General features: G+C 39.8%; 1 protein-coding gene, 1 long non-coding RNA gene and 1 other non-coding gene across 10 annotated transcripts in view; 2 read left to right on the forward strand and 1 right to left on the reverse strand.

Moving 5' to 3' along the window:
* LOC128147146 (uncharacterized) overlaps positions 1–6794 on the reverse strand; it is a 32332-nt gene extending 25538 nt beyond the window's left edge. For both annotated transcript variants that reach the window (XR_008236947.1, XR_008236946.1), the window contains exon 1: positions 6340–6794. This is a non-coding gene — a long non-coding RNA (uncharacterized LOC128147146). The remainder of the gene's footprint in view (positions 1–6339) is intronic.
* Positions 6795–6928: 134 nt separating this feature from the next.
* CCAR1 (cell division cycle and apoptosis regulator 1) overlaps positions 6929–26552 on the forward strand; it is a 29491-nt gene continuing 9867 nt past the window's right edge. For 2 of the 7 annotated variants that reach the window (XM_052799478.1, XM_052799481.1), the window contains exons 1-16: positions 6929–7040; positions 7953–8071; positions 14853–15025; positions 15619–15663; positions 16331–16363; positions 17386–17579; positions 18127–18241; positions 18325–18517; positions 19559–19691; positions 20017–20178; positions 20627–20852; positions 22123–22236; positions 23129–23295; positions 24010–24223; positions 25028–25108; positions 25782–25967. In XM_052799478.1, the coding sequence (XP_052655438.1) occupies positions 7999–8071; positions 14853–15025; positions 15619–15663; positions 16331–16363; positions 17386–17579; positions 18127–18241; positions 18325–18517; positions 19559–19691; positions 20017–20178; positions 20627–20852; positions 22123–22236; positions 23129–23295; positions 24010–24223; positions 25028–25108; positions 25782–25967 (2109 nt within the window). In that variant the 5' untranslated portion in view covers positions 6929–7040; positions 7953–7998. Of the gene's footprint in view, positions 7041–7952; positions 8072–14852; positions 15026–15618; positions 15664–16330; positions 16364–17385; positions 17580–18126; positions 18242–18324; positions 18518–19558; positions 19692–20016; positions 20179–20626; positions 20853–22122; positions 22237–23128; positions 23296–24009; positions 24224–25024; positions 25109–25781; positions 25968–26552 lie in introns of all 7 variants that reach the window. The other 5 variants (XM_052799479.1, XM_052799480.1, XM_052799482.1 and 2 more) reach the window with 5 other exon arrangements.
* Positions 22914–22977, forward strand: LOC128147584 (small nucleolar RNA SNORD98). Its single transcript, XR_008237052.1, has one exon. It is a non-coding gene; the product is annotated as a small nucleolar RNA SNORD98 (small nucleolar RNA).

Here is a 26552-nt window from a genome sequence, read left to right on the forward strand (position 1 = left end):
AGTCGCCCCATTAACAGGGCACCGAAATGGTATTTAGGTTACATTTCATCTTGGCACCACTGACAATCTGTTCACTCTTCCATTTACCTCAGATTATCCTCTAAGTTATTAGCAGAAACATGTTAAGAATTTCTTTTTCCTATTTTTACAGAAATATGTCTCCTCCTTGAATCTAGTCTGTGTTCCAAATTTTTTAGCTGAAGATTTGTATGTATCACTTGTGCTTTTTTTTTTTTTTAATGTAACAACAGAGGCTGTGTAAGGCTTTATGCCATAACTGCAGCCCACAACTACAGTTCAGGTAACAGCAAGGCCACATTTAATAGCATGCATCTCTTCTGCACTGCCACTACCATTGCCTGCACTGAAACAGTTCTGTAAGACCTTCATCATTTCCATCTAAAGAGCCCTCTCCTTTCTAGTCCAGCTGTCACTGTGGGCAGCACTGTCCTATTAACAGACTTAATTTTTCTACATATTTTCTACCTGATTTCAAATCCTGTTCTAAAAATGCTACTGTTTCTCTAAGTGGTTTTTTTTGTTGTTGTTCATAAATCAGCTTTGGGCATGACTACATTAGGATGGGAGTTGCTTCAGTTCTCTGTCAGCACTCGTCAGAACTAACCCAGCCTTGTTATGTATCCTCCTTATCCGTCCCAGTGACAATTATAAACCTTTTGTGAAATACATTGGAATACTATTTGTATGAACTATATCATACACAATGCAGCTGTGGAGTATTGAGAAGTGCGTTCTACCTTTTAAATAACTCTGTAAACCTCTAAGGACCTTTAAAGCTTATCTGAGAGTTAATTCTTGGTACTTCCGATGGAGTTCACTGGGGTTCCTCAGTAAAAGTATGCCTTAGCCCCCCTGCACTACCATCTGTCAGCACCAGGAGTAGTGCCTGATGATCAACTAAGGGTAAATTATAGCTATGAACACCTACCAGCCTTAATAAGGAGGGTTTTTTTCTATGCCTGGGAAGGACATTCATTCCATTTACCCTCTAAATTCAGTGTAAATAAACATTGTACCACTTACTGAGACCGCAGGGGGATTAAATGCTGTATTTAATCTGTATAAACTACAGCAAAATGCAGAAACCCTTATTCTTGAGTTAGAGATGTGAGTGGCACGAATATGAGAGGTAGTAAAATAAGCTGTATCAAGACCAATCCCCTAATAATGTCACAGGGTCAAACCTCTGCATGTAATACCAATGCAGACAGCTATGCAATGTTCTGTAAAATATTCTAGGATTCAGCCCTCTAGGACATAGGGTCAAACTTGAATTTAGGAAGGACCAACCTCTTGTCAAATACATGTATCCTTAATTTAAATTTAAGGAAATAGTTACAAGTGCATCCAGTCTCACAAACGTATACGACTAGAGATGTGACAGAAATTCACTATTTAGGAGATGTACAGACTGTACTGCCTTTTCTCTGTACTGTAAGACTGCAATTTTTTAACCCAGGATGCTAAATGTTCTGATTAAAATCTACAACCAACCTGTTCAGTAAAAGCCCTCACATCAAAATTCTAGAAATGGGACCTTTATCAGACTAAGATCTCCACACTACTTTTGCAATATCAATAAATGCTAATAACTTTCACCAAGGGATAAGATACTCTTCTCTGAGCTCCCTGAAAGCATGATCTCAAATCATTTTACTGAATCACTATCAATTCCCTTAGACAGCAGACTTTACCAGTTAAATATATTGTATGTGATGTTCATAGATCACAGAACACCCCAGGTTGGAAGGGATCTCAAAAGATCATCTGGTTCAGCCTTTTGTGGAAAAGGCAGTCTAGATGAGATTATCTAGCACCCTATCCAGTTGCATCTGGAAGACCTCCAGTTGTGGAGACTCCACCACGTTTCTGGGGAGGTTCTTCCAGTGATTGAACGTTCTCACTGTAAAAAAACTTAATTCTTGTATGAAGATGAAAAATTTTCCCTGTGCCTCTGGTGCGTATTAGCTTAAAAATCATTAGAATTTGTTTTATTTATGCTAGAGCATTTATACTAATTCAAACTTTGATAGAAGTCCATTCTCAACCCACTTAATTTTGTCGCAGTGTAGCAGACCATAAAAGCCTTTCCTGCCTCACCCTGTGACTCTTAAAAACAAACAAATAAACAAATAAAATAAATGTTATTTGCAATCTGCTAAGCCTGATGAGGTTGATTTAACTCTGTGATGTCCCTCCTATGTTCTTGAGGGGTCTGGCCAGTTCAGAAACACTTTTGTCAAATACTTTGTGTAGCAGTATGTAATAAACTTACGTTACTGAATGTATCATGTGTTTGGGAAAGCGTAAAGCTTCAGTACATATGACTACAGTCGTAAAGACTACAACAGAAATTTTTGCACAAGAAGAAAACTATCATAATTTGCTCAGAAGGGTATATGCTGCACTTGGCTCCTACAACTCAAGTGTCAAAAAAGCCATCAACTGAACTGTTGTTATCATCAGGTATTCCTAGATATCTAAAAATGTGTTTGAATCTCTGAATGATCTTTTCTGACCTTCTGAAGAGAATACATAAATAAATCCATCAACAGCTACAAAGAGCAGGTTCCCATGATAACATGTATAGATCTGAAAGTTAATTCAGGCATTGAGCAGGAGGCCTAGAAATGTATTTCCAACAAGAATATAATGATCTTTCATCATCAAAGTTACATCATCAAAATTGAGTGAAATAACCATGTCCCTGTAATTGGCAAAGGTCTTACATTAACTGGACAGATACGATATGACCAGTTACTGATCATTATCAGTTTTCTGTCCAGTAGCTTCATGTTTGGTATGAAACACTAATTTCTTTGTCTTCTCAATTGTACAGATTGTGAAAACTATGTTTATTAGAGGATTAGAATTTGTCCTCCAATTAATTCCCCTAAATACATAGTATGAATACAGTTACATCTGTTTCTGGTTTTCTTCAACCAAAACTAAGCCTCTTCCCCATTTTCTTCTACATTTTTCTTTCACAGCACGCACCTAACATATCTCAAGCTAATCTTGTTCTACCTGATGCAGGAAATATCACAGTACCTCTGTTGCTGCCGTACAGTGACAAGTGTTTGGTAAGTGCTTAATTTTTGTGTAAAATATACAACAGGTGTTCAGCCATAATGTATTTATTACGGTGTCAAACGCTATATATAGTGTCAATAATGTATAGTGATTTATTAGAGAGTAATAGTGAAGCAATCTGCTAGCGTCGGTAATAAGGGAACTTGCCTCTGAAGCATACTGTTCTTATCGTTTCCTTACAACCAACCTTACCCATGTTCTCATTTTCAAAAGAAGGATAAGCATTATAACAGTTTCTTGTTTCACTTTATTTCAAAAATGGGACATCTACTTTTGCAAGGCTGTGAGGTAGAACTTAAAGGCATTTCTAAAGGCAATGACAAATATTATTTGCAGCTGATACCCGGTCATTCCTTTTAGATTGCAAAACCCCTGCAGCACACACTGTTGTTTTGTGGTAAGTTTATGATACAATCACTGTTATGAGACATCTTAGGGGCACTTTGAAGACAGTAAAGATTTGTTTAATGACAAATTTAATTATTTTTCTGCTTCTTCAACATCTCGGGGATCTGAACTGGGAGTAATTAGTCAGCTTCACTAAGGGGAAACATGTTTGTATCTCTGAAATAAATTACAGGATTTTTGTTTTTTCTTTCTCAGCTGAAAGTGAGATACTGCATCAAACAACAAATATAATGTGGCAAATGTCGATACATACCAACATCAGTGCAGGTCCAAAATGTATACCATATGCAGAAACAGTACAATTTCATATTCCTTGAGCTAATGGAGAAACTCCTCTGGCTCAAAGCAAGCCATACACTATCTTTTTGAACACCCATTATGCTCATTAAAGACCTGTCCAAGTCTCAATCTACGCTCCACCTACACCCAATCAGCATGCTTCTACTTGCTACATCAGTGTTTATACTTTTTGGTGCATTAGCTGTTGCTTCTACAGTGCTGAATCAGTAACGCTGGGCACTGTTGTGGTAGTGGAAAATGTATTTATTTCTATGACTGTGTTAAGTGGTATACAAAGAGGTGGTGTTTCTGAGAGCTCTTTTAGTCACGGATCCTTAAAAAAAACCAAACCAGAAAGCTGTTAGGTTTAAACCTTTTTAAATAACAGTATTTCATCAAGTACCAAATGAACCTTTGTTCAAAGGGGATATACCTGTTTTCATTCCAGAAAAACTCTGATTAGTAAAGAGCATGTACACCATTGTGGAAGGTGCCATAGATCAACTTCATGGCTTTCCTGAGCAAAGGTAAGCAGCTGAGTACTAAAGTCCAGAGATCCAAAGTATTAACTATGAGATTTTACTACTGTGTAGCATTTCCTGATACCAAGTTCTTTTCTTTGCGCTTTTCCATTCATCTTTGTTAAATTTACTGATTGTACCAAAATACGTATGATGATCTTTGATTATAAGGTCTAAAAATTACCATTTCTTTCCACAATATCCCTAGCTTGTTCTTAACTCCCGTAACCACCAAGAAGCCTGGAAGCAGCATATGCTTTAAGTTTTTTGCCTTCTAATTTGTATCTTTTTCTCAACTTGCCCGTTACTTTAAGGTAACTTGTAGAAATGTTGTGTCTTTCAGACTTCTGCCCCTTCATCAATTTTGGATTAAATTGTCCAATGTACTCAAAAGATACTTAGGGTGGCTAGAGTTATTTTAAGAAACAAGACTAGAAGCGCTCACATTTTTTCACTGCGATTTCCATTACAGCTATTCTTCATCACAACAGCATGGCTTATTTTGAAAAGAGGATGCAGAGACCTGAAGAATTCAACTGGAGCCATTAGTGTACTATAAATGGCAGTGGCAAAATTTGCCAGCTAATGGTAGCAATACGTATGTGGAAAGGAGAAAGTACATGAAGTAATGATCCACTTGAGGTACAGGCTTGTGGTTTCCTATGAGCTTCTAAGGCTTTCTTTGAGAGCATCAGTAAGAATTATGCATCCTCTGATAAAAAGGCCTGTGCTGGTTTTGGCTGGGAGTTAAATTTTCTTCATAGTAGCTAGTATGGGGCTATGTTTTGGATTTGTGCTGAAAAGTGTTGATAACACAGGGATGTTTTCGTTATTGCTGAGCAGTGCTTACACAGAGTCAAGGCCTTTTCTGCTTCTCACCGCGCCCCACCAGCAAGTAGGCTGGGGGTGCACCAGAAGTTGGGAGGGGACACAGCTGGGACAGCTGACCCCAACTGACCCCAACATAAGGGATATTCCAGACCATATGATGTCATGCTCAGCCTACAAAGCTGGGGGAAGAAGAAGGAAGGGGAGGACTTTCAGAGTGATGGTGTTTGTCTTCCCAAGTAACTGTTATGTGTGACGGAGCCCTGCTTTCCTGGAGATGGCTGAACACCTGCCTGGAAATATTGAATGAATTCCTTGTTTTGCTTCACTTGCGTTTGTGGCTTTTGCTTTACCTATTAGACTGTCTTTATTTCAGCCCATGAGTTTTCTCAGTTTTCTGATTTTCTCCCCCATCCAACTGGGGGCGTGGAGTGAGCGAGCAGCTGTGTGGGGCTTAGTTGCTGGCTGGGCTTAAACCACGACAATGCCCTGGGCCAAAAGACTGAAGAATAGAGCTACTTCATAAAATACTGACATTCGCTGACAATTATTTTCTCCTTTAATACAATTTTGCCACTGTCCTTTTCATTTATAGCATGGGAGAGAGCCCTGTTACCTTTTTAATCTTTAATTTTATTTGCAGGTTAGAGTACAGATTCTGCTTTAGTCAACTGACTTGAGCTGGATGGAGTTATGCCAGGAAGAGACATGAGTAAGGTTTAAAATGTGCAGAGTTAAAAATGAAGAACTATGCTTCTCAGTGTAAAACATCCAAACCCTCATGTAATCTGCAATATACTTTAAAGGGCTAAGGCAGATCTCTGTAGATCATGGAGCACCAAGTGCTGACAAGAGATTTACATTCACCTGGTGGTCTCCTGCTTCTTTTTCTAGTTGCCCTCCTACAACATGATCCAGCCCACCGCAAGTGAGAGTTTAATGCTGTTGCCTCTCAAGAGTTCATTCCATCACTTTGTTTTTAATGACAACAAATAAAACTTCCAAGTCCCGTTTTCATTTACAAAGTGTCTTGACTTTACTCTCAAAATGTTAAGTAATAGCTCATGTGCATATTTCACCTCAAAGCAAACTTGTGTAAAAAACTATTTACAGGAGGGAAGGCCCTTTATAACATCATCAAAAGGGGGAAGAGAAACTACTGTTGCCCATGAACTATTAAACTACTTACTGCAATGTTTCCTGGCTGCAATTTCAGTTTCAAAGCATCTTAAGCACTTTGATGAGTCCCTCTGGTGAGTCTGCTCGCCCTTCACCTCAGATGATCCCGTTACCCCGCCACGTAACAGCCTGAATGCTTATGCACGTGAAATCGGCTCTCACGGGTTCAGGGGCTCACGCGTGCCGTTGCCTCAGACTGAGGGCTGCCTAGTTCCTACAGCAATAAGGCACCCGTCAGGCGGCGTGACAAGCGTCTGACAACCGCCCAGACTGACGCCAGCTACGAGTCGTTGCGGGGCGGGGGAGAAGGTCGAGCAGCTCGCCTGCGGCGGCCAGAGGGAACCAAAGAGGAGACACCGCCGCGGCTACAACAGCTAGGCCCCGCTGCAAGATGGCGGCCCTCCCGGCCCACCCTTCCTCCTCCTGCCTCGGCCAAGATGGCGCCGGGACCCCTCCCTTCGCCTAACAGCCTCTCCGCACGCGGCGCGGCGGGCCGGGTGCGCGCCCAACCGCCAGCCCGGCCCCTCCCCGCGCCTGCGCGTTCGGGCCCCGCCGGCGTCGTGCCGTCGCAAGGCCGGGACGTAATCAGTGTGCGCCGCCGGCTGCTACCGTTCGCGGGGGTGGGCGCGCTTGCGCAGTAGGGGGGGGGCACGGCGCTCGGTGAGGGAGGCTCGGAGGGGCCGGCGATGGCTCCGGCGAGGCGCCGCTCAGGTACCGCCGGCGGCGGCGGCAGAAGGGACCCGGGAGGGGGCACGGAGGCTCTGACGGCTTCCCCTGGAGCAGGCTCCTCGGTGGCGCCTGGGGTGGGAAGCATGGCGGCCGTGGGCCCGCGCTTAGGCCCGCATTGTTGGCCGGGGGAGGCGGCGGCGGCCTCGCCGCGGCGCGGGGGGGGGGGGGGGGGGGGGGGGGGGGGGTTGCCGGGCCGGGAGGAAAGGCCGGTGCTCGCCGCCTCCCCTTTTCCTTTCTCCCGTGGGGTGTTTTCCGCTGCTCGGCGGCGGTGGCCCGGTTAGACGGCGGGTATTTGAGGCTGCGCGAGCGCGCCAAAAAAAAAAAAAAAAAAAAAAAAAGAGGGGTGGGGGGGAGGGGGGCTGTTACGGTCGCTTTTAAAAATATTGGGGGTAGGAGGGAGGGAGGGAAGCGGCGGAGTTGGTGAGCGGCCCTGCCGTGTTCGCGTGGGTAACTTGCCCTTGTTCGAGGAGAAGGGAAACTGAGCCGTGGCTGAAAGCGTGTACCTCGTTCCTCTGCCGGCTGCGCTTCCCAACAGCGGCCCAGTAGTAGCCTTAAGAAAGAAAGAATAATGGCAAATAAAATCTCTTCGTTCTGCAGAGTCACCTCTCCCTTAGTCTTCGTTGGAAACTCGCGTGAATTTCGGCGTTTAAATAGCGTTAGCCCCATTGTTAAGAGGGGGAGGGTGGAGATCGTGCCTTAGGAAAATATAATAACTTGCCTTGCAACTTTTAGCGTTTCCCGCTTTTGATGCGTGTTGCCCACCAGGTTTAGGGGTGTAAAGATAATCTTTCAACGCCTTTTTCTTTTTTTTTTTTTTTCTCCTTTTTTGACCCAGAATTAAAATAGCCTGATGGTATATGTTTCAAAGATTGTAGCTGCGCTTTATTTTAATAGATTGCAGTTATAGAAGATAGACACCCAGGAGATTTTGCCTTTCGCCATGGCTCAGTTTGGAGGACAGAAGAATCCCCCTTGGGCTACTCAGTTTACAGCCACTGCAGTATCTCAGCCAGGTCAGTTTACATATCACTTAATGTTTGAACCCTGACATCTAGTAGATTTGGAGATTCCTTAGTTGGGTATGCAGTTAAGAGTGGCACCATGCTAACTAACTTATTTAAATTCTATTTAAATGGTTTAAGTTGGGAGTTTTTCACACAACAGAGACGTTAAAGATCATTGCCTAGTACTAGCTGTTGGGTTGGGTTTTTTTAAGGGGTGATAAGTAAAATCCCAGGTGAATTTTTATTGATTCTCTTGGTCAGTAAACAAGATACTAAGCTACTTATATCCAAAGATGTGTAAATCGGATTACCTTTCATCACATTGCATTGCTGTAGATTAAATAATAACAGCACTAATAAGGCATTACAGGTTTTTTTAAGTGCTGCCTGAGTTTCTTTTCCCAGGCAGCGTAAATCAATGTTTACAAAGTATTTTGCCTTTACTAATATATTGGACATACTTCACATAGTGAAGAGGTCTCTGAAATCTGCTGCTTGGATGGGGAGGGGTTGTTGTTTTTTTTTTTTTTTTTAATGCCAAGTTAGAACTCGAGGATCCCTATAACTGAAGGTATTGCACTGATAATGATAAAGGGTTTCCTTTGATTTAGCTAAGAAGCCTTATATAATTGCAGGCTAGTGTATTTAAAAACCTAGCTGGCTAGATTTTCATGTTTCGCATTGGTTTGTAACATAAAAGGTTTTGAAGCAAAAATGTGAAGCTTGCTGCTTGGTGGATTTTGGTGCTTCCATTTCCAGTCCTGGGATGCCTTCTTCTCTTCTTGAATACACAATGTTTCCTAAATATTGTAGTTTCATTGTCTGATGTGAAAAGGGTTCAACAAAGCTGTGGTACTTTGAGGATTCAGGATGTCAAAATGTGAGAACAGGCAGTAATCTTTTTGAAGAGATGTCTTTCTAAAGAGTTCTATGTTTTTTGCAGTTGTCCTTTGCATCTTGCTCTAGTTTGATATGCAGTTGAATGTCATACCTCCTTTGTCAGTGGTTTTACATCTCGGAGCTTAGCAAAAGTTGGGAATGCCTGCCATTCTTTGGAGGTGCATGTCGGGAGGCAGGGAGGAGGGAGGGGAAGAAGGACAAATCTTTCTCCTGACTCAGTTTCCTTTCCTGAAATGACTCTTCCACCTCCAGTTTTTCCTTTGGGCGCTGGTCTAATCTGAGTGCATATCCTCAGGGAACTCCATCTGCCCCTCCATGTGTTTCACAATACTCAGTCCCAGTGTGCCTTTTCCTCCATGCCCATTCCGTCCCACTCTCTACCTAAACTGTTGCTGTACCTAACCAGCTGCCTACAAGCAGTTGTTCACTGTTTCTCTGAATAGCTCACACTTCCCTTATCCAAATGGCACTACTTTCCTTCTGTAAGAAATTGCTTAACTGCTGGAAAGGTCAGCATTGGGAATGTGGGAGAGAAGAACTTTGCTTTTGGTTCTTGTGTCTGACTGGGCGATACCTTGGAGCGATCACTGGATGGCAGCATCTGGGCTGGAGTATTCTTAATAAGTTGGCTGATTTGACTACTCGTGCATCAAAAATAGTGGTGGAAGACTGAGGGCCAGTTCCATGTCCTGTTTCAAAGGGAAAGCAGCGTAAAACCTGCTGAAGGGGAGGAGCTGGCAGCCATCTTAGACCTTGCTGAGCTAGGACCAGAAGGGGGCCCTGGAGAAGAGGTGGATGGAGCAAGGGCACTAGAAGCACATGCCAACTTCTTATCCATTTTCTTATTCCTATGACTCTGCCTTTGGTTAGCCTACTTCTGAGCCTCCTTAAATTAAATGAAGTGCAAAATTTAATTGGGGTAGGACTGGTGACCATCAGTTGCTGTGAGAGATTTTTCACCTGCTTGATGAGGACAGCATCTCCAGGAATTTTTAGCTGTTCATCTGATCCAGCAGCACCCAACTCGAACATGAGAGCCATTAGAGACTAACATTTGGCTGCAATTTTGCCTTCTTCCTGTGCTAGTTCCACCTTCCTTCATGTTCCTAGTGTCCCTCTTCACACTGTAGTATCTTCTCTCCAGCCTCACTTGAAGGCATTTAGCTCCTTGTGTGCAATCCTTTCCTTTTCCTACTTAGCAATACACAATTGCCATGCCTGTGTCGTCTTTCTTCCCTGTCTGTACTACTGAATCCAGTCCCTGGGATTCTACTGCGCAGTTCCTGTGTTAGTACCTGTGTACATACTTGTTCCCCTGCTTTTTTTATTGGCAATTATTGTGATTTATAATGATTTATAATGCAGAGCACAGGAAACTTCTTTTGCAAAGTATGCAGTGCTTTCTGGCACTGCTGAGAGCTGAATAACAGTGTTTACAGTTGAACTGCAGCTAAGTAGTCACCTTTCACGCACCTTTCAACATGAAGCTGTGACTGTCCAGCTAGGTTGCTTGCCTGATGAAGAGAGATGCTGTCAGTGCTCAGGCGTGCTGACTAGCACGTACTACTTCTCACCTGCGGCTGCTGCTCAAGAAGTTGTGCAGATCAGCTTACTCTTGTGAATCTCAGTGTTCATAAACTGATTTAAAAAAATTTACATTTACCAGATTTTTATATATTTTCAGAGGATTGGCTGAAGTTGTTACATATATTTATGCATACCAGCTGTTTTTACCCAAGTGTCAGGTTCCTTCTCCAAAGCATCAAGGTGCTTGGGTATGGGGGAAAGAGATCTTGATTTTTACAACACAAGCAACATGGTATATAGATTTTTCCTAAGCTGTTGTCAAAAGTGGTGAGTGATGGTGTTATAAACCCAGTTTGATAATTGCAAAAAAGGTAATTTCAGGGTTTGTGTGGTTTTGTTCATTTGGTGGGGGTTTTTTTTCCTGTATTTCTGGCTTGGATGCTGTCTCGGCCATCCCTGGTGAAGAAGTAACTATATGAGTTAAGGCTCTTAATAATTAAGGTGTGACACTCTAAGGTAGTTGTGGAGTGAGATGCCATGTAATGAAGGGTTCCTGGGATCCCTTTGGGATAGCTTACTAATTACTGCCTGTGCCTGTGGTATTAGAAGAGATATGGGTAATCCAGGTGCCAGCAAAGATCTATGTGTGAAGAGAGACTCCTACCTGTAACACAGTGAAATTGTTTCTCTACTCCTTGTCTCATGGTTTTGTGCATCACATGACTAAAACCAGAATAAAGTCCCTGCTATGCTGGTTAAGCATTGTTAAAGCATAAATTAAATCATGCCTACTACAGAAAATTAAAGTTTAAAAAAATTAAAAATTATCAAATTCCTAGATAGCACAGATTGCTTTTTGCAAGTACTCTTTATACTTTTAACTTGCACAATGATGTGCAAGTTCCTGAAACGCCTGCAAAGGAGAATCCCCTCCTATTCTCTCAGCTATTAATTTTTGACATGTCTTTGGTTTGTATCAAAGCACTTGGCATGTGCTGTTTTCAGGGTTATGATTTCTGGTTGCACAGTGAAGCCTGTTTTTGTAGAACTGCAGTCAAGGGGAAGTCCTGGCTATGCTGCATTTTGGCTGATTGGTGTCTTCATCTTTGCTATATCAAGACTTTATTGCATTAGAGTGAAGAACAGTGCACCTGATGAAAGAAAGCAAAAGCGCCTGAAGCTCAGTATCTTGTTATTACTGGTGGCCCTTATGAGGTGACTAAAGAAAAGCGTAAGAATAGGACAAGCATGTAGCCAGTCTCAGAGCCACTGAGAAATAGTAGCTGATGCACAATTCGCTGGCTTGCTGTGAACGAATGTGGTGTGATAAATACGCTGAGCCTACTTTCTATTGTGTGCCTGTCAAAAGGAATTTTTTTTTTTAGAGTTAAATTGTATGGCGTTTGTATTGCAAGTGTGTTAAGTTTGAAGAAACTTAAAAACCTGAGGACCCAAACTCAATTTCTGACAACTGTGAAAAGTGTCCAAAGCCTAGATAGGGTACTCCTTTACTGTAATCCTAATAAAGCTATGTCACTTACCAAGGAGATAGATGTAGCAACATACTTTGAAGATGTTTCCCTAATCTTAAAGGGTCTCTGGAATTTAGAAGCAGCAAGAGGGACTACTAAATACTGTCATTTTGTTTGCTGCAACAGAAATTTCTGTTACCTAGAAAGGTACTTGAGCTACAGCCTAGGATTCTTAATTTCTATCCAAGCCCTTTCAGATGGTTTTGCCAAGGCAAGCATCTCCATCACTGTACTTACAGAGATAATTACAAATCCCAAGAAGCTTTTGTTTGTCACTGCAGTTGCTCGTTGCCAATAATAATAATATGGCAGTTAGATGTCAATTCCACAGTCTGTGATCCATTCTCTCTTGGTTTTCTGTGTGATTCCCCCCCCCCCTTTTTTTTTTTAAACTAGTAATGCACACACAGTCACCTGTTTAAGCGGAGCCTGTTTGACTGAGATGAGTACACAGATGAAAGGTAGTCAAATTAAACTCCTGCAGTCTTTTGTCTTTGCCCTTTGTTAGTAAGTTGATCTGCAGTGTTGTAGATGACATGATACCCAGTTAATGTTAAATGCTCATAAAGTGACAGTAGAGGTGGCAAGAAATCTCCCCCCCTCCCTGGCCAAAATGGGATGAGAGTCTTAGGGTGGGCTGGGAATTGTTTGAGGTAGTAACAGGTTATGCTGGAAGGGAAATTGTCATAGTGGAAACTGAAGAGCTGAGTAACCCCAAGATCTGGTTGGGGGAGCAAGCATGTTAATATTTTTGTGGGTATCCTCCGTACAAAAAGTAGGAGAGAACTTGTGAAACTTGCTTGATGACGCTTTCCAACTCCATTCCCCTGTGTTGGAACAACATTAGAATAGAACATTAGACTGAATGACAGTCATTGACAGCGTAGTCAAACATTCAAAGGTAATAGCATGAAGTGAATTTCTGCACTAATAGGAATTACTGCTCAGCATGTGGAAATAAGAGGAGAAAGATTAATGTGTTGGTTATTTGCCTTGAGTGAGCCAGCAAAGTAACGCAGCCAAGAAAAGTGAAAGTTGTCCCAGGATGCAACAGAAAAGCATTTTCATTAGATTTAAAGGTCTGTTTATGGTGTGTTATGTGAGGCATTGGTGAGGTTCCAGATGAGAGTGTGCTTCTGGATGGTCAGAAATGGACGTTCAAATTGGACTTGATGGACGAACAGGAGGCAAGAGGATCAAGAGAATAGAGGGCCTGTCACGGGAGAAGCCTCAGATTTTGCTTGCTTGGCTTCTACAGAAACCCAAATGTTGGAATTTTCCAGGGAAAAAATTAATGTAATACTGGAAGTACTGTAATTTTGCTGTACTATAGAATGCTTGATTTACTATTAAAATAGTATTACTTCCTGGAATGCTTAACGTGACAATATTTGATACAGATCGTAGTGATGGTGATTATTTTCACTGTTGCTTATATATTTCTTCCATGTTTCATTCCAAAATTGTAAGATGATCAGTGCCATCAACTTGTTTTCTGAAGATTGTACTCTGCTGGAAAGAACAGCGTGGTAGAGAGGATTACGTTATTCAGGATCTGTTGAGTTGATTACAGCATTTTTGTGTATTCTATGATGATGATCACCAACTACAAGCAATCTCTTACTGCATCCCTGGGTCAGCAATGAAAGCTTCATTTTGGATCACTAAGAATAGTGTGGAGCACAAACTCTGCAGGAAGAATACTGTAAATCTGTTCTTCATTTCATTGTGCCTCTTTAATGGCTTTGGAAGAGAAAGGAACCCTGTTCAACTTGAATGTTCTTCAGTTCTGAAGATGGCTGGCTGACCTGTTTTTGCTGGCAATGTTTCCTTCCTGAGTTTCTCTGGTTTTATTTAAATATGTGGACTAGACTGATAGCTTGATGAAGTGATATTTGATCATGCAGCTGCAGATAACTTTTTTAAAAACTCCTGCCAAAGAAGGAGCAGCTTTTCAGATATGTTTGCAGTTCTTCACTCAGATTTGCATTGTGCAGGGCTCTTTGTCCCTAAAAGTTCCATCCGTAAGGCTTAAGCATACCTTGTTCGGAAGTATCTCATGCATAAGAAGCATAGCATGTGGATAGCTGCTGCTAGTGATTAGTTTAATCATCTGCAGTGAATTAAAAGCTGATATGGCAATAAAATAATCTAATCTTTCCTTCCAGGCAGCTTGAGTCTGGGCAGTACAGACCCTTCCTAGTAAGAGCTGGAGAGAGCTTGACTTGGTCCCTTTATATGTGGGGACCGATTAAACCCCCTGTTGTTATAAGGCTGCCCTTTCTCTACCAGCCCCCACATCTACAAAATTCAGCTTGCTTGGGGACAAAGGCAGTACTGAGTGAAGCCTTGTGCATTTTCAGAGGACATGTTCCATAAGCCTCCGTTTCCTGGCTGCTCTTAGAGTAAAGATTTCTCTTGCCCTCAGATAGAATGAAATATATTAATTAATTTATAGAACAGAGCAACAAGCTTCATCTGGCTCATCCAAAACCTGAAATAAGCTCAAGAAAGAATACAGTGTGTGTGTGTGTATGTTGAGTGTGGGCGCAAATGGGGATGACAACTACTAGAGCTATAAAATCACGAGCAACTTGAGAGAAGGAGGTTAAGTGGTCTCTGTGCCTCTGCTGTGGTGTACTATTTGTAAATGAGTTTAGAAGAGAAGCTAGTGAGGTGTGATCCTTTATCTTGCATTTTGGAATTGGATTTATCTACTTCACGAGCTTGACTCAGGAGTGAAGCATCACATACTGCGTCTAGTATAACTGTCAAAAACCTCAGCTGTTTGAAGTTGCTCTTAGCGCTTATTGTGTGTGTTCTCTTTTCAGCTGCTCTTGGTGTACAGCAGCCATCGCTGCTTGGAGCCTCTCCTACAATATACACCCAGCAGACGGCATTGGCAGCAGCAGGCCTAACTACACAAACACCAACGAACTATCAGCTCACTCAGACAGCTGCTTTACAGCAGCAGGCTGCAGCTGCAGCAGCTGCATTACAGCAGGTAAAGAAAAAGGAGCATTTGCTGTTGACTCTGAACTTTAACAATATTGAACAGTGGCTTGGTAGAGCTGTTCTTTCCAGAGAAAAGCAGAATGGGAAATGGTGAACATTACAGTATAAACCTGTTTAAAAAAACAGTGGGATTTTTAGGTCTACAGCTATCAATAGCTGTATTAATCTGTGAAGGTGGGAATTTTGGCTATGGAGGTGCTGACTTTCACCTATGGAAAGCTTTTTGGGAAAAGGAGTTTTGCGGCACCTAAACTGAGAATCTCAAGTTCCAATTATCTTCCATCACTATATGTATCCTTACAGGCATTTTGCATGATTTCATACTGTGCACTATATACTGTATAAGTGTCAGGCTTAACAAAAATTGCTGATTTTAGCTATAAAGAGCACATCAGAGTTCACTCTAAAGGCTAAGAGTATTTGTTATGAACATAACGTGTTGATACTATTAGTTATGTTTTGTATTAGAATGGTTAAATGTGAATAGTTTCTATCTAAAACTTGCTTAGCAGATAACTTGTATTTGGTATTATTGGGGTAATACTTTCTGTTTATGAGATATTTTGCTTTTATCTGTTTCAGCAATATTCACAACCTCAGCAGACTCTCTATAGTGTACAGCAACAGGTTTGTCTGATTCTTACTGTGTACATCACAAATAACTTTAAAAACAATGTTGGTTGTGTGTCTTGTAGGATTTGTCTCCAAAATCATCCTCATATGGGAAGTTGATAAAGAAACTAAGTAACATGTTTTTGTAGTGAAGGAGAGCTTGAAGCTCGAAAACTTGGAGAGATGTATCCAGAATGGAAGCCTGCCTACCTTCATGCAAAAAGGAAATTTAAAAAACACATACTATTCCATGTGTACACGATTCCTGCTAAACTTTGCGCTAAACAGGGCCGTGTATTTTAACTGCTGGAAAGATGCTGTCCAAAAAAGTTCCCTTTTACATATGGTCTTTGAACTTAACAGGATTTTGAAAAAGAATAAAAGGACATGGAAATTACAGGCCTAAGCTTCTCCAGGTGCCAAAACTTTTTTTGGTACTGCTGTTAACTTTCAGTTACAAAACACCCAGCATTTCTGCTTACTGAATAAACCTGGATTATGTAATCTTAAAATTAACCACATGAGCACAATTTTATGCATGTGCAAACTGCTGAAATGACCAAACCCCAAAGGACTATTAACTGACTCAGATTAAGCAAAAACTCTTACTTGTAAAGAGGAGATAAAATTGTACAATTTCCTTAAGCATATAAAATTAATTTATAACTTTATTTATTTTAAGTTGCAGCAACCTCAGCAGACCCTTTTAACTCAGGTTAGTTTGGTTTTATTGTTTGGTCCTCATCCCCAAACACAGATAATGCAAGAGTGCAAATTTGTGACGTCTTGGGTAGTTTAATATGTAAAATTAACTAATATGAATGGACGTTTTATTGGTACAGGTTTATTTTATCCAGATGTTAAAATATGCATAGCCTTGGTTTCAAAAATTAATAGCAACCACTTTTCCTTAATCTTGAAGGGAATATGTGTGTTGATTACCTTGTAATTTTTTTTGTTTGTTTGAACTTCAAGTGTTCAGTTGTTTTGCAGTAAGTAACAAACTGGGAAAATCTTTCTCTCCTTTGAGAAGGAGTTTAACTTTCTGTGTTAACAGTATTGCAGTAGGTATATAGAGAGGCTTAAAAAGAATCTTGCTGAGCTTGACAGGTTTCAAACATGCAACCTTTTAAAACACTGTAAGTTGCTCTAGTTCTGTTTTCGCTTAACCTTTTAAAACGTGCTTTTAAAAAAAAGGTAAAAATAGCTTACTTTATTGTGTTACTGGGTTCTGCTTTTGTAAGAAGGCAAGCATGTGAATGTTGAGTTAGGGAAGGGTTTGTGTTAGCTTCAACCTTTACTGACTTCTAACACCAGGGTTGGGATATAAATGGAGAATAATCTCTTAAGTGTGTATTCCTAGCAAAGTTAGGAACTTATATCCTCTTCAGGCCCACTGTATGGGTTACCTGTAGACAATAACGCAGTCGTCTTTTTTTTTTTTTTTTTTTCTAGACAATATATGTATTTTGGGGAAGTTGACTTTTTTTTAAAAAAGGATAAATAAAACCAGTCTTCATTCAAAGCAGAAAAAAAGTCATCTTAAAAAAAACAACCAAACAAAAACCCTACCACAAAACCAAAACTAAACAAAAACCTTCCACCTTCTGAAAATATCTATTCAGAATAATTGCTTTAGAGACATTTAAAACTCCTGTCTACACGGCTAAAGGAACTGTTCCTTGTAGGTATGTCAGCTGGTTATAAGATTCATAGTTTGCTTTATTTTGCTTACAGCCAGCGGTTGCACTGCCTACCAGTCTTAGCCTCTCTACTCCTCAACCGGCAGCCCAGATAACCGTTTCTTATCCAGCACCCCGGTCAAGTCAACAGCAAACCCAGCCACAAAAGCAGCGTGTCTTTACTGGGGTGGTTACTAAACTACATGATACATTTGGTTTTGTGGATGAAGATGTCTTTTTTCAACTTAGGTAAGATGTAAATACTTGCCTGCAGATGTACTCTCCGATACCCTCACTAAATAAAAAGTTTAGATTATTGCATTCTAATTCTGTGCCTCTGCTGAGAGTGCCTGCAGTTAGTATGTTGTTTTCTGTCAACACTGAAAGTCAGATGGTCAAATAAGTTAATAGACACTAGATCTGAGTTCCTTTATGTGAATTTTTGAATTTTCTTAATGCAAAACCCAAAGCTGGGAGACTCAGAAGGTATTAAGCTCCTTATAAAATGAAGTTGCAGAGTTTGTGGGTGTTTAAATGCATATAACTTGCTATATGACTGTCTTAGTTAAGTACTGTTTAGGGAACTTCTGCTTTTGGGCCAAAGACAGGAATTAAATTCCTGTGCATACTCCAAACTGAAGCAGATAGTACTTTCACTGAATTTGGGGGTGAATGCTCTTCCTGTAAGCTTTTTTTTAATGAACTTTGTCTACTTTCTCCCAACTTTAAATGTAACTTGCAAATGTAAAACTAGCTAAATAAGACTCTCACGATACATTTTCTGTAACGTTTGCAGTGCTGTTAAAGGAAAGACACCTCAGGTGGGTGACCGAGTTTTGGTAGAAGCTACTTACAATCCTAATATGCCATTCAAATGGAATGCACAAAGGATCCAGACACTTCCAAATCAGGTATATGGGGTTACCCAGTCTAACTTGTACTGACTGCTTCTGGTTTAAGCTCACTCACAACTTGTTTTCTCTTCTGCTGTTAGAATCAGACACAAGCTCAGCCATTACTGAAGACACCTCCGGCAGTTCTTCAGCCCATTGCACAGCAGACTGCGTTCAGTGTTCAGGCACAGCCGCAGCCACAGTCCTTGTTGCAGGCACAGATATCAGCAGCTTCAATTACACCTTTGCTTCAGACACAACCTCAGCCATTACTGCAGCAGCCACAGCAAAAAGGTGCTCCTTCAGTGCACAAAGTTTGTTGTGGTCCTTCTGGTGCTTAGTGTGTGATGATTATATTTTTGTTTGTCGGAAGACTGAAGTAATAGTTGAAATAATATGGCAAGGACCCTATAGAATTTTCAGTTTGAATATACGTCTTCCTGCAGCTATATGCAAGGCACGTTGCCTGCAATAGCTCAAGAATCACATGGTTAGTGAAATCCCCATGGACTCCTGTTCATATTGAGATATCACAAGCTGAAAGCAAATTCAATGTAATTTTTATTCTGACACTTCCACAGACAAGTTGGGGAATTGAAAGTATTAATGGCAGTGTAGTTCTTCAGCATCTTCCAGAGTATTCAACAAGATCAGGTTTCACACAGTTGTATTGTTAAAACTGTTACTTCTATATTTGTGTTTTATTCATTTCTGTTAGCCAAGTTGGCGTTTGAGAAAAGAAACACTGCCAAACGTGGCAAATCTTAAAACAAAGGTTGTTGTGGGGTCACTTGAACTTTGAGTGGCTGAAGAATCAGTAATAGGATTGATAGATAATAAGATAAAATTAAGACTTGTGTTACCCACAGTAAAAGCAAGGGGAGAAGATCTTAAGCTATCACCTCAACTGTTTTGGATAAATGCTTATTACAATCTAATTAGTCATTCATTGGTGTTTAGTAGTGTTTGCTCTGTTTACAATCAGCTGGTTAAATGTCTTGAGACAGCAAAAGTATGTGCAAAACAAATTACTTTTCCAAGAAAAGGCTTAGCTATTTACTGTGATAGCTTCTATGTGCTTAGATTGTATTAGCTTCCATCTTAAGAAGATGGTTTTAAACCCGTTTCACTTACTAGAGTCTCAGTTTGCATCAGTGAAGAAAATCACAGGTCTCTTGAATTTCTTGGGGTGGGTATTATTAATAGATAGATTTATTTGACTCTAGAGTTAGTTTAGAAAATGTACACAAGTGAAACAACTGTAAAGCAGCAATGTTTGTAAAGGGTAGAGAGTTGCCCCCTATTACGTATTGATCTTGTATATTTTTGTTTCAGGTGGTTTGTTACAGCCCCCTGTTCGTCTAGTTTCACAGCCTCAACCAGCTCGAAGATTAGACCCACCATCCAGATTTTCTGGGAGGAATGACAGAGGAGGAGACCCTATGCCAAACCGAAAAGACGACAGGAGGTATGTTGTAGAAGACTAGACTATAATCAAAGCATTCTGTAAAGACCTATCTTCAAGCAGAGCTGAGCTGCTTGCTCCAGAGTGAGTCAGTGATAAGTACAAGTGGCTTTACCATTAGGTATTGGTGAAGAGTTCTTGTCTATCTGAAATAAAGGAATTGCATAATCAGTCTCTCTTTACAAGAGACAGTGTACTGAAACAAACTGAGGAACTTCACCTCTCCTTTTTGTGAGTCATCTCTGACAGGTCTAGCTTCTGTTGTGCTAGAAAGCTTTTTGTGTTACCAGCATGCAAAAATATTTGTGTCTCCTATGCATTTTTTAAGTCGTGAAAGAGAACGAGAGAGACGTAGGTCCCGAGAAAGATCACCCCAGAGAAAACGCTCCAGGGAGAGATCACCTAGACGAGAGAGGGAGAGGTCGCCTCGAAGACCGCGACGTGTTGTTCCTCGTTACACGGTTCAGTTTTCCAAGTTTTCATTGGACTGGTATGTTTATAGTGCCAGATGTTTACCTACATCTCACTTCATTGTGGGCACAGATTACTGTGAGCCATGTCAACACACGTGTGTAGCAAGTGTTAAATTATGATCTTAACTTCAAAGAAAGATCAAATATGTAATGGCTGAGAACTTTGTATGATAAACTTTTTCTAGGTTCTTTGTTATTTTTGAATGCTACTGAAAAATACCTTTATAACCCTGTTTAATAAATATTCCCTAAATGCAGACACCTTAATCGGGGGAGTGTTTAGTAGTTACTTGTTTTTAAACTTCAATCCAAGACACTCTAACTTAAATATATTGCTTTTTAAATTTTATATTTATAATTTTAAATACATAATGGTTGTATTTCCAGTTAATATACCTCTTAATTATGTGCTTTATTAATGGTGCTTTTATTGCTGTATCTTTCAAATGATGTTGTTTATTTCAGCCGTAGCTGTGATATGATGGAGCTGAGGCGGCGTTACCAGAACTTGTATATCCCAAGCGATTTCTTTGATGCTCAATTTACATGGGTGGATGCTTTTCCTATGTCTAGACCATTTCAGCTGGGAAACTACTGTAATTTCTACGTAATGCATAGAGAAGTAGATCCTATAGATAAAAACGCTGCTGTCCTTGATCCACCTGATGCTGATCATCTGTACAGTGCAAAGGTTTGTACAGGTTTCCAGTATTATGACTATTCATTAGAAATCTTTTTTATCAATAGAGTGAAAAAGTGAGTATAACTGAACTGAAAATATTCTACAGTGATTTGAGCAAAATACAGAGTTTTAAGCTTTTTGGTAAAGAGCTAGTATGTAGAGCTTGAAGAATCATGACTGAAATTCAGTTTGTTTTTGTGTTACTGGAGCTGTCCTAAGTCTTGTTTTTGCTGAGGTCTCTTCCATTTGCTGCACCCAGTTGCACTGATCTGATTATAGGAAGGAAAGCCAGCTCCTGCAAGATCTCTGAGTGTATTTCTTAGGCAATTCATTCTGAGTAGTTAATGGAGTCCCCCCCGCCCTTTTTTTTTTTCCCCCAAGGGTCCTTTCTATGCAGTTTGTGCTCTTCTGTTTAGTGATATTTTCTTTTTTCTTTCAGATTCATCTCAATATTTATTACTAAGTTGAAAGTAGATTGAGCATATTGGGATTATCTAAATATATCAAAGACCTCAGTGTCAAAAAGTCTTCCTAAAACCTGTTCCATTTGAAAGCTCTTTCATTAAAATAGGTCTGAGATTTCCAGGTCAATCTGTTTAGAATTATTTCATGTTAAAGATGGGTTTAGAAACAAAACTGCCTTTAACCCCGTATTTCTGAAAGACTTGACTTCTGTGTATAAAAACTTTGAAGCCTTGGCTCAAGTATCAGACATACTGTTTTTTTCAGTCTATTGACGCAGAGCAAGAGCTCTCTTTCAGAAGGTTAAGCTTAAAAATATATTCAGTAACTGAGGAATTGCATCCCGTTTCATAATATTAACCTGTGTAGGATATAAAGCAACCTTGTTATTTGACTGAGCTAACGGGATGCTCTGAGGATGCAGATGAATGTGTTGGTCAGTTCTCTCGTGATTGTGACAAAATGGAAGGAAGGAGTCAGTTACTGAAACCAGAAATGTACTCAGTGTGCTTCTTGGTATGGGGTATTTGGCATGTAGTGATAACATGCAAAGCATGTTGCTTTTACATGCTTTCAGTTTGTTTTTTTTTTAACAAGACCACATGTTGCATCCATATGGGACAGAGGGCAATTGGTCCTGGCAGACATTTTAACATTCAGTTCTACAATTTTGTTTTACCTTTACTTGTTCTGATTTTTTTTTTTTTTGTGACATTAAGGAAAAAGTACTGGTGTGTGTGTGTGTTTGCAAGTTGTGGTCATTGTTTACCAGTCATAGTGGGAGACCTTCACAAGACTGATCTGACTTACACAACAGGTGATGTTGATGGCTAGTCCTAGTATGGAAGATCTCTATCACAAGTCATGTGCTCTGGCTGAAGATCCTCAAGAACTTCGTGATGGATTTCAGCATCCTGCTAGACTTGTAAAGGTAAATATGCTTCAATGCCAGACACTTTTGGCAATAAAGGTTGGTTATAGAGCTTTTAAGTATTTGTTGATAAGGGAGAAGTTTGTAGGCAGCTAAACGATGGCTTCGTTTTTCCTCTGAGGAGACCTAGTTTGTATGTCAATTCTTTTTCCAGTTTATAGGAGCTCCATCTTCACTGCTTTCCTATTTACTGCTTTGTTCAACTTAGTTAAACAATAGACATTTGGAGAAACCTGTATTAATTATATAATAATTAACTTCGTTAGCCTTTTTTTACAAGCACTTAGACTTTTTTTTTAAGGACTCAGCTGTGAAGAGAATACAAATGAAGCAACAGTTAAGTAACCATTGTATTAAGTGAAATTTAACTACTGTTAAACTGAACAACCTGTAAGTGCTATGGTGTTTCAGGACAGCACAGACTTGTTTTCCAGTTGAACTCCATCATCTTAAAGTAAATGGGAGGATTTGAATTTATAGATATGATGCTCTTGTGGTCTTATCTTTTGTAGCTTTGCTTTATCACTTTTGAGCAGGAACGTCTATAGGTGTGTATTGGAATTAAGACACAACTTAAATTAGTATCTGTTTGTCTTTTGTGTTAGAAAGCTTTTAACTGCAAAGGAACAAGCCTATACCAATAAAGAAACTTGATGGAAAGTCTTGCCAACAAGAATGAGTGATGATGTTTTAAACCTATTCCATTTCTGAAATAATCTGTGGAAAAAAACAACTGAACTCTTTCTTGACTGACTTTCATTTTCAGATTTCAAAATAATGTGACAGTTTACTCGTGGATTTCAGTGTGTGTGCTATGAAATATTCTTTGTGCTTTGGGAAAATGACTCTTTACCCCTAGCAGAGGAACATTCAGAAGACTCTTTCTGTCTAGTTTTTAGTGGGTATGAAAGGCAAAGATGAAGCTATGGCTATTGGAGGACACTGGTCCCCATCACTGGATGGACCTGATCCAGAAAAGGACCCTTCCGTGCTGATAAAGACGGCTATTCGCTGTTGCAAGGCTCTTACAGGGATTGACTTAAGTGTGTGCACACAATGGTAAGTACTGTACTGCAAAGCAAAGTACACTGTAGAAATAATTGTCTGTTACCAGGAGTTTGAAAAAAAGATGGGAAAAACCTCTTTTTCTTTGTCGGCTGCTCTTGGTAGTGCAGGTAAACTACTCAAAGGATGTTCTGTTTTGTAATAAGCTTGATTGGTGCCAACTGTGCTGAATACTGCATTAAGAACTAATTAAAAATTCTGGATTTATTTTGACATGTTATGCTGTAATTTTTTAATGAATGTGCGTTGAAAATATTTTTCATTTTGTGCATAGCTGGAGAAGATCGTCAGGAGAACTTCATTTCATTGTTCTTTTGTTATAAATAAATAGCCGTTCGTTACATAGCCATATTTTCTCTTGATGAGTTTTTGTCCTGTGTTAACACTCATTGCAGTTTTACTAATAGCAGGAAAGTCTATTGTATGCTAAATTTGAAGTGCTTCAGCAACTTTTATTTGCGCATTAAACCTATGTGTGCTAAAGAACAAGTTATAGAAACAGAACTTTGTTGGTTTTCCTCCTTTTCAATTGTGGTACCTTTTTACGAATGTGCCAAAAGAGAAAATATGGCTTCCATAATTTTTTTCTTTAGATAAACTTCAAGGTCTTGCAGCAAAGTTTCTTTACTTGATGTGCTACAAGTGATCTAGGCTCTTTAAAATGTATTGTAGAATTTTTTTTCCAACATGCTTCTTCCCTTGCAACAGGTACCGTTTTGCAGAGATTCGCTACCATCGCCCTGAGGAGACCCACAAGGGGCGTACAGTTCCAGCTCATGTGGAGACAGTGGTTTTATTTTTCCCGGATGTTTGGCATTGCCTTCCCACCCGCTCAGAGTGGGAAACCCTCTCCCGAGGATACAAGCAGCAGCTGGTCGAGAAGCTTCAGGGTGAACGCAAGGAGGCTGATGGAGAACAGGCACTGAACGCTAATCCCTTTTTCTATTTCTGCTTCTCACAGGCACAGGAACACAGGCACAAAATGCACACCACATACTACACAACATACATACATAGGAGGAACATAACTGGTAACAATGACTGGTAAACCAGCTTTCAGCAGTGTAGTGAATGTTGTTTTTTATTTTTATTTCAGCTAGTTCACTAACTTTAAATGTGTATGCTGATATCACAAATGGAATTAAATTGTGCTTATGCGCAGAAAATTTTTTATCATAGACGTAGTTGCTGGAATCTGGGACCAGTTGTTGAGTGAGATGCAGTTTATGAATAGCTGTCTCTAAACATTTTGCCATTTTCTAAAATTTCCAAATTCTCTCTTGTGGCCAGTTCTAATTGTGATATTTGAAATTGAACAAACGCTAGTTTGAAACATCTGAATTTCAGGCCATGTGGCTGATCAACATCTTGGAATAAGGGAAGGTCTGACTGAACAAAGAGTAATTTGGGGGATTTAAAACCTGGGGGAAGATCACACACTGTGTGGTTAATGGAGACCAGCAGTGTCTGTGTAACCCCTATATTCTTTGTGGTGTTGCTTATCACCCTTTTGTGTTCCACAGATCTGGCTTGTATTGGCTGAGTGGCACTGTGATCATTTATAAAGTGGTAGAATGTGTGTGTGAACTTGTCTAAATAATAACTTTAGGAGAAGACTATCTGAAACAGTTGTGACCTTGCACAGATCAGCAACAGAATTTAAAAAATAAACTGAAATGCTTTCAAGCCTTCTGAATGATAATTTCTAAATTTTATTTGTCAGGACGAAGAGGAAAAGGATGATGGGGAAGCTAAAGAGATCTCTACACCTACGCACTGGTCTAAACTGGATCCAAAAACAATGAAGGTAACTAACACTTTTCTTAAAACTTGATTCCATTGTACATTTTCATTTTTAAGGCATGACCTGAAATATAGCATGTATATTCCCTTAACTGAGAAAAAAAGTCAGTAGTGTTTTATCTTCCTTGCTGATTTTATAGGTATTAGGTATGATATCACAGTTTGCAAGTGTGACTCCTGATTTTAGTAAGTGAATACAGCTAACTGAAACTATTCTGAACTTCTGAACTGTGTACAATTAAAAGGGTATCACATATGATACATTAACTGGAAAATGAAAGTTCTGCAGTAATCTGGTCCTATCTGCTTGCATTAAAAAATGTGGGGTCTAAAATATTTTAATGTTAGTTTAAAAAGGCAATAATTATACAAAAATGTATGTCAGGAGACATCATAAAAAGTTTCCTCGAAAGGAATAATAGTAGTAAACTATTTTACTACAGTAAAATCCTTTCCCTGCCCCTCTGAAAAGTTCCTCAAAAAGGGATTCTTTGAGGAGAACACAACTTTAAATGTAATATGTTTTATATATCAGTAAATATTAGTGTTTTTCAGTACAGATTTAAAAATACAGTTGACTTCAGTGCTCTTACTTAATCTTTACTTCACCTTTTCTGCTAATCAAATGTTTTGCAATGTCACTGGTTGATACCACTTACAGAGCTTTTATTTACCAGGTAAATGACCTTCGCAAAGAATTAGAAAGTCGAACCCTTAGCTCTAAAGGACTGAAATCTCAGTTAATAGCTCGACTGACAAAGCAGCTGAAAGTAGAGGAACAAAAAGAAGAGCAAAAGGAGCTAGAGAAGTCTGAGAAAGAAGAGGAAGAGGAGGAGGATAGGAAATCTGAAGATGACAAAGAGGTTAGGTTTTGGACATACTTGGTTTAAGTCTTATTAAATATACATAAAAACATAAAATATTATCTATAAAATCTGTATAATTAAGTATAAAAAGTACAGGAATATGCCTAGCTGTGTTGGAATTTTATAGTTCTCGGATGACTGTACTGGGAACTCTTGCTGTAACTTGAGCTGCTGAATTGGAACGAAATCTTGGCAAGTTTGAATTTCTTTATATCAGCAAACTCAGCTGAAATGTGCAACTGCACTAAGGGTGTCTGAATTAATGTCAGACCTTAAATGTAAGGAAAAATAAATCCCAGACTCCTGAGAAAAACTATGCTTGAGAACAGGTGAATACACTTAACAAGATCTTAACTTCTTAAACCTACGTGAAAAGCAGCTGCTTAGTTGGATTGGCTTTTAGTGGCATACAAGCCTTAGGGAGTTGTGGAAATGGGAGGAGGGCAAGTTCTGGTCCATAAAAGGTTATAGCTCTCAAACAGTCCAGTTTCTTCACATGGCTAATGGTTTGTTTAGGCTTTTTTTCCCTTATAATGAAGCTTTAATTTTTGCTTTTGGATAAACTTCCTGTGTATTGAAGTT

The sequence above is a fragment of the Harpia harpyja genome, chromosome 10, assembly GCF_026419915.1.
Source record: "Harpia harpyja isolate bHarHar1 chromosome 10, bHarHar1 primary haplotype, whole genome shotgun sequence".
NCBI lineage: Eukaryota > Metazoa > Chordata > Aves > Accipitriformes > Accipitridae > Harpia > Harpia harpyja.